Raw genomic sequence first — 8,372 nt, forward strand, 5'->3', positions numbered from 1 at the left:
GAAACAAACCTCTTGTGCCGCTCGAAAACTCGCGCTCGCGATAATGTCTCGTTGCCGTACGCGTCACGAAGGAGCTCATACGTCTGTGTGGCTGTCTTGCCAAGCTTCACAGATAATTTTATGTTTACACGCTGTTCGAATTGGACGTCCATCTCTCCACATTCACTCGCAGTAGAATGCGCAGATGACTAGTGAAAACGTATTTTTCTACATGCAGTGACATCCAGCGGCTGCCACATCATTTAACATAAATAGCTTAGGTTAGCCCGAAAAGATGGCACTACACATACGTACCAACATTTGTTTTGGGGAATCATTTCTAAAAAAAATAAATCAATCTAAAAATTTTACAAACAAAGGTTGTATATCCCACGCTTGGCAATATGATCGTCAAAAATTTCTCACTTAGATCAAAGATAATGCACTTCGTTGGTTTTCAGCACTTCGTTGGTTATCTGCCTTCTTGGGAAGAGTTCCTACTGTATCTGCTTAGGTGGCAACTTCGCTACTTAACATCTTTCTGATAACCCCGAAAGGAACTTTCGGCACGCACGACCTTACCTAGGAATTTCCGTGCACTTACACCGGGGACTTTTTCTCTCAAGAAGTACCATGACTTTACTGTCTCTTCTTTCTAAAGATAGGGGGAACCTTTTTTTTTTTTTGCTGCCTTCGTGCAAACTCAAGGGGAGCCGTTGTGGTACCATTGCTTTCTTTTAATAACCGACACTCCATTCAGCATAAGGCTTGGAATCGCTGTTATTTAGTACTAGTAGCGTCAGGGCATCGCATCAGTGGCGTCAAGAATAAAACAATTCACCGTGATGGAATTTATAACTGCGGAATTCTCTCCAGCGTCGAATGATTTCCGTTTATTGATTAACTGGCGTTGACATCGACATGGCCAGAAGGCGGTTACGGACTATACTTGCTGACAGACTGACCCTATCTTATGATCCGAAAGATAGGTGCCGCAGTAGACGTCCTGTCTGTGTGTACACACTAGAGCTGGTTGCAGGTACAAATAGATGTCTGAGGATCGTCATATTGAGAAAAGGTGATCGCCGATATTGTTGGCATTTCGCTCGAACCGCGGGTCATACGATTGGTGAAGAATTTGATGTTATGACAGTCTGTCCCACGTGGGTCAGACTTAAGCCGACAAACGACATGAAACAATTCCGGCTGCGCGTGTTCCTACATAATTTAGCTGGCTTCGAGGCAGAGGAAAGTAACTTTCTATGTCAAATGGCATCAAAGGTTTCTCGTGGATTCATCATTACGACGCATTAACGGAAAGAATGAAAGCATACAACACCTGTACCTTACCGGTACTCACCTATGGGGCAGAAACGTGGAGGCTAACGAAATAAGTCAAGGACAACGCAGCGAGCTATTGAAAGAAAATGATAGGCGCAACGTTAAGAAACCGGAAGCGGGCAGAGTGGGTGAGGGAACAAACGCGGGTTAATGACATCCTTGTCGAAATCAGGAGGAAGAAGTGGGCTTGGGCAGGGCATGTACTGCGAAGGCAAGGTAACCGCTGGTTCTTAAGGGTAACAGAGTGGATTCCAAGAGAACGCAAGCGTAGCAGGGGGCGGCAGAAGGTTTGGTGGGCGGATGAGATTAAGAAGTTTGCGGGGATAGTGTGGGCGCAGCTGGCACAGGATAAGGTTCATTGGAGAGACATGTAGGAAGCCTTTGCCCCGAAGTGGGTGCAGTCAGGTTGATTATGATGATGATGATAAACGAAAAGAAGGTCGCACTATAATCTCGCCTCAATAAGTTGAGGACACAGCCATCAGCTGGAAAAGTGATTGTGACCATCTTCTGAGACTGTGATGCTGTTGCACTCGTGGAATTTCTGAAATATGCGTAAACTATAACTTTAGCGCGCAATGTGCAGGAACATCAGAAAGATCGTGCGCATCTGCGTGGAGTTAATCTCCGGGAAGGAGAAGCCATCCACCATGCTAATGCTCGGCCCTAAACCAGTCGGGAGACCAAGGCCATCCTATTGGACCCGCAGTTCCGCGATGTTAATTGTCTCGCCTACATTACAGCCATGACCTCATCAGCCTCCCTGCTGTTTATGGAGTTGAAGCGTTTCGCATCCGATGAAGAGGTCTCGAATGACATCTTCCTCGGAAGGAGACTATCAGGCCTTTTCAAAATGGAGGCCGATGTGCGTCGCCATATTGAGCATTGGGTTGCGCTCGTAATAGGAAAGAGTTGAAGTTTAAGCTCCCCGCTCTCTACCCCCCACCCCAAAAAAAAACAAAAACAAAACCTAATGCTCCAAGGGACATGTGAACAGTCTATAGCAGGAAATGATTTTTCTGCTGAATTTTTTTCCTCAGTATTCACACACCCTAAACGCCCTTCACGGGAATTACATAGGTGGTTGAAATATTCCATAAAGTCATCGTATTACATAACGCAGTGAAATTTAAAATAAGAAAAATATAAACAAACATGCACCCCGATAAACAGGGACGATAACTGGATGAAAAAAGGGCTTGAGAACACTCACTTACCTGGACCACAATGCTCGAGACAAAAAATGCTGGATGCAAATGCTGGAGATAAATGCTGGATACAAATGCTAGAGACAATGCTAGAGAAAAATAATGTCATTCCAAAATTTTATTGAAATGTGGCACCTTTCAATTCCATCAGTTAATAAAAAAAATCACTGCTTCCTGGCTCCTGAAGACATGCCCGTTCACCCGTTTTTGCCAAGACGTGGAAAACTTGAGGTAATACTCGTTGACACATTCAAAAGCAAGAGAAGGCCTTAACGATTAGGGGGAAGAGAATAGAGCCTAAAGCTGGGCATTGTGGAGCGTTTAATTTCGTCATTCAGTGAAATTAAGTCACTAAGAAAACCGTTATTCTCGACTGTAAGGGTAACTGGAAAAGGAACTGAATGCATACTTCGAGGCATTCTTTAAGAAACTGTTGCTGTTTCTTCGGGTACAGTTTTTTGCTTTAGATGAACAATGAAAAATATGCTGCTTAGAAATTGAATTACCAGCTAAATAATAATAATAGTTGGCGCTTTATTTCTCAAATGTCTCTTCATGCCCAGTGCTTCGAATTTCTAAACTTCCCTTGAATATAAATGACAATCAGACTGAATTTGTTAAACATACTCGGGAAGGATTGTGGGAGAAAAAACTGGTAAAGGCGCAACACATGCATGCGCGATTCACAACTGCGATGTACCGCGCAGTATTTCTTGTGCAGCCGTTTGTGCATCTAGAACCAATGACATTTAAGACTGGGTAGACAATACTTACGTAGCTCGTATAATGGATTGTTCACCATTCGCATGCGATCAACTTTTTCGTTACGATAATGACACTGTTTTAATGTATTTGGTCGAAATTTGCGTTTGCCCTACTGGTAATCATAATCTCGTATTTACTGTATGCCATGCATCTGTGATGGTGTTTTTCGTTTGTGGCGCCCATTTCGTGTTCTTCAAGGCGATAATGACATGCGCCCATACTTTGCCCACTGCCGTTTATAACTTCAACATTAATTTGCCCAGCTGACTAATCGCCTGGCGTTCGTCGTTGCTCAGTCTTGTTTCTTGGTGTTCTACGCACACTAAGCAGCAAAGGTCAGCTCTAGCGTTGTCGCTTCGGAACTCAAATGCGGTTAGAACCGGATTTGACTAGTTCGTCCTCCGTTTCTTCTAATTTGCTCGCGTGTTTGTGCCGTATCATCTGGCTTAGCTGCCAACTCTTCTATACAGAAACGCCATATGGCCTCTTCTTTCCGAATGCTTGGTTCGCTTTCCCAGCACGAATGCTCTGCGTTCGGTCGAGTGATACCGCAGCGGAGATACCGAGAGCCACGTTCCCGGCTGTAGCGTGCGAGTATCGCCTCACGGACCCCGTGACTCCGAGTGTCACGTGACTGGGGGCGTACGTTGTACGCGACGCGTTACGGGGCTGTGTGACGTAATCCAGCGATTCCCGTGGCTGCGTTCCAAGAAGTTTCGTACTACGCTCGTCCGCGTGCCTCGGACTCGCATGTCAGTCGATATCTTGTCTCTAACGTTGCGTGTGTGGCTGTTCCCAAGCGGCAAGGTGACGTTTATCGCTAGAATGCTGCAGCAAGATGACTCTTATCGAAGGAGATAGAGTGATAAGATATGAAACTTTTGATGAACAAAAAGAGAGGCTTCTAGTATTACTCGAACGAAAAAACAAAGTTACGGGTCGGAGGAGGAAGCGAGTGAGATCGTTTCTTGGATTTGTATAACCCGCCAAACGTTGGTCAACGCGAGCAGTAACAACTTGTGTTCGGAAGGCAAGCCCCAAAGAAAGCGAGTGAGTAAACTGTAATTTAATCACTTGTACACCTGCCATGCTGAAAAGCCCTGCTTCAATTTTTTTGGGAAGTGAGATGAACACTTGCTAGGCGGATATAAAAGAGCGAGATTTATCGTATACCTTACGCATTGGAAGCTCTCAGTTCATTTCTTAGCATCTCCACTAGCTGGATGCGTTCGCTTACTTTCACGAGTGAAGGGGACTTGCGACGACTCCCTACAGTTCATTGGCTACAGGCATGTATCCATTAGCCATTGCATTCTATGAGTCCCCGGATACGTAAAAACGTCCACGTATCTATGTATACTTAAATGTTATTGTTATAACACAGACGTGTTGTAAAATTATCTATAAAATATATCAAAGAACACACTGATCATGCCATGTACCGAGTCATCGACGTTCACAGCTTGTTAAATACCTTATCTTTTTTAAGAATGATTATTTTTGCGCATAGCAACAATTATTAAGTTTAACCTTTGTCATCGCAGCGATTTATATGGGCGCGTAAAAGTTGGTGAAACTACAGCACCTTCTGGATGAAGTAAGTGGTTCAGTAAAAAAAAAAATATTTAGGGTAGTCCCCGCGTGTCTGTTAAAACAGTGCCAGTGAAAGAAGGACGCAAAGACAACAGACAGCGCATGTCCTCTCTGCTTCCTGTCTTTATTTCATTTTCGCTGTTAATTTTAGCTTTACAAGTAAGTGATGTTGGATATACAACTTCGGTTCCAAAAAAGGAACGGTGTTGAAATGTTGCTCATGTCTGGCGTCTGGCTTGTACTGCAGGGAACGAATGGTTTCGGTTATGGGGGTTTAACGTCCCAAAGCGAATCAGGATACAAGAGACGCCGTAGTGAAGGGCTCCGGAAATTTCTACCACCTGGGGTTCTTTAACATGCACTGACATCGCACAGTATACGAACCTCTAGAATTTCGCCTCCATCGAAATTATACCGCCGCGGCCGGGATCGAACCCGCGTCTTTCGAGTCAGTAGCCGAGCAGCATAACCACTGAGCCAACGCGGCGGCTTGCAGGGAACGAGTTCACTCATATACCCTGAATGGCGAGACATCCGGGGTGGCTGAATTACCGCATGGTGCGTCGCTGTGCACGCAGGGGTTGACATTCATTTGCCCTTTCTATCTTTTGCAGCACCTTTATATCGGCTGCTTACACATTTCCGAAGCATCAGCTGCAGAAAGCAATGAAAACGAGAGAAGAGTCCGCGAGCGAACCAGGTGGGCGTTCTCATCCGCCAAAGCGTGTTTGAACAGACTTCATAAATATTAAAAACTTTCCGCATTGCCCGTGGGCGTCCATACTGTACTGGGCCCACCTCCGTGCCGCTTTCGCGACAGTGCTGCTCCGTTCTGTCACCGCTTATCGCTGTATGAGAGTCCGATTGCGAGCGGCCGACGGTCGCCGATAGCCGCGTGCTCGGGCAGCCAAGCAACACAAGCGGGACGTGCTCGTCGGCACACGCCTAGTACGCGGCGTCGGACGGTATTGCGTGCAGTGAGTCCTCAAGCGTAAGCCGTCGATGGGTGCCTCCGGAAGTTCACCGAGCGTCGCCGACCAAGGAGCAATAGCGGACGGCTCGGTTCCTCAGGTAGAAAAGAAAGCGAGTGCCCCGCCCAAGCCGGAGGTCTCCAAGGCCATTAGGGACTCGGTCCAGAAGTCCATCGCCGCGTCCAGTTCTCTCCTGGGCGAAGCCAACGGCGTCTGCAACGGAGGGGTTGGAGGTGGAGGCGGCTGTGGAACCAGCGCCAAGAGCTACCAGAGGCTTCGATGGAGTCGCAACAGCCTCCTGGCGAGGGCCAAGCTGGCCTCGGCAGTGGGACGTGCCCAGATGCATTGCCGTCGCTGCGACCACCGCTGGACGGACGACGGCGTGGAAGTGTTCTTCGACCTGGGCAGACTCGGGCTGCCGAGGGTTGTGCGGAGGCAGTGCTTCAACTGCGGCCACTTGGTGGTGCCTTCGTTCTCGTGCCTCGAGTGGGACCGGCTGGCCAGCGAGGCCCTCGGCAAGTGGTCCAGGAAGGCGCTGGAAGCCCACCGCAAGCAAAGCCGAAGTGGCGCGCCTATGCCGATCCCAGAACACAGTACGGTGCCAGTGCCGGACCCGGTGACGAAGGAGATGGTCGTCATCAACGTGGACGTCGTCAATAACAATTCGCCGCGCTGACGAACCCTGAATGTCATTTCATGTCGTTATGTACAGTCATCGACGGAGAGCTGTCGAGTCACGCCACATTGTCATCCATCAGTGTGTTGTGCGGATCGTGCTGTCCGGAAGTCTAACAATGACAGAGCATTTCGTTAAGTACCCCTTCTTCATCAACATTGGTTGTTTATGGGGGCCTGCCTGCAGAGGAGGTAGCTACATCATTTAGACTTTCTGAGCACTTGTCATTATGCATAACTTGCTGCTGTACCAACGTTCTAGCAGGAATGAGGGGTGAAACCTGGCGGAGAATACGATGTACGTGAATGCGACGGGATATAGCTCCAAGTTATATTCTCCGCTCTGTGTTGGAGCTAATGTCTGGTTGCTTTAATCTTATGTCAAATAAGCAATCTTTAGTTATATAAAAGTTAAATGACAAAAAAATGTTCTTCCTTGCTAATTATTGAAAAAAAAACATGCTTAGTGTTATCTAGTCATGCAATGCAAGAGAAAACCAGCCAGCAGTGTGTTGGTCTTTCTGGGCGCCACGTATCTGTAACGTGCTTGAGTTATCTGTCTGGAGGCAAAGTTGTTTCTCTTTGTCTTTTACTATAGAGTGCTCCGCGCCAGTGCGGTAGCGACAAACACTTTGCCGCAGTAGGAAGGCCCGTATGCTTCTTCTACAGGTCGCTGTCGTGGCATTATCGGCGCCAGTCACTTGATGCAGGGCCATCGTGTCGAAGTTCATTGCTCGGAGAAATAATTGAAGAAAGTGCTAACACGAGCTAGAGTGAGAATCGCAAATCATTATCTTCCGTCGTCTCTGCTCATGAGAGGACAGGAAGCGAAATCTCATGGAAAGTCAAAGGCCGCTCCTTCTTACACGGATGCAGCCGACGTAAATGCCTACACTATTTCTAAGTCGAAGCTCGTTATAACGAAACTGTTTATAACGAAACAATGGATATAGCGCAGCAATTACGGTTCACCTCGGAAGCTCGGTCAACACGGGCTTATTATAACGAAGCTACGGCTATAACGAAGTAATAAGGGCCCCTTCAATTTCGTTATAATGACGTTCAACTGTATTTTTATCGACATCTTGTCAGAAAATGAAACCTGTTGGTATGTGTCACCGTATCTTGTTTTGATGGTTCTGTTGCAGTTAGAAACTTTGCAATAAAATATGTGCTCTTGCTCTTGAGGCGAATTTTGCGTAAGCACATCACCCTGACTTGCCGCAGTTCTAATCAGAACAAAAAAAAAACGTTAGCTTCGATCACCACCTGGTGGTCCTCTATCTTCTTGAATTCACTGGCCCTGCAAGCAAGCAAGCAAGCGGTGCAAGTGTTTCCATTCAGTTAACACAGTGTGAACAGACGGGGCACTTGCCGGAAGCTTTAACATGATGTAAAGCCTCTGGAAGCTAACAACTGTTTTTTTAAAGCAATCATACTAAGTTACTGCCCTCATCACAGAATATTTATAATAGAAAGTCAGATCAAAGTTCTGTGCGGATGTCTTAAGTGCGAAGAAAAATCTTATTGAAGGCAGCGAAGGCGACGAAGGTTGCTGAACAGTGAGGCAACATAAAATTGTTTCCCGATATACTGGCGTTATGTATATACCAGCGAGTATTCACGGTAGGTGGGCAGTCGTTTTATCAAGCAGGGGTTTTTTGATTCAGTGACGGAATTTGATACGTGACATGTTTATCGTATAACGCATCCGGTGCTAATGAACGGACAACCAAAATAAATAAAACACCGCGGAAAGAGGCAATCTGAACTGCTGTGGACAAGGCCTTCCGCAGTAACAGTTTTGTCATTGGCGGCAAAAAATAGGAAACATAATCGC

General features: G+C 46.6%; 1 protein-coding gene across 1 annotated transcript; it reads left to right on the forward strand.

Moving 5' to 3' along the window:
• Positions 1 to 4,101: 4,101 nt before the first annotated feature.
• On the forward strand, positions 4,102 to 7,714 carry LOC144093854 (uncharacterized). The gene is made up of 2 exons (XM_077627584.1): positions 4,102 to 4,343; positions 5,501 to 7,714. The coding sequence occupies exon 2, from the start codon at positions 5,889 to 5,891 to the stop codon at positions 6,531 to 6,533; it is 645 nt and encodes a 214-aa protein (XP_077483710.1). The 5' UTR covers positions 4,102 to 4,343; positions 5,501 to 5,888; the 3' UTR covers positions 6,534 to 7,714.
• The last annotated feature ends 658 nt before the right edge of the window (positions 7,715 to 8,372 follow it).

Source organism: Amblyomma americanum, chromosome 6 (genome assembly GCF_052857255.1).
Source record: "Amblyomma americanum isolate KBUSLIRL-KWMA chromosome 6, ASM5285725v1, whole genome shotgun sequence".
Taxonomy (NCBI): Eukaryota; Metazoa; Arthropoda; class Arachnida; order Ixodida; family Ixodidae; genus Amblyomma; species Amblyomma americanum.

Excerpts from the sequence above, each read along its gene's own strand:
- LOC144093854 (XM_077627584.1), top strand. The coding sequence starts at position 5,889 with ATGGGTGCCTCCGGAAGTTCACCGAGCGTCGCCGACCAAGGAGCAATA.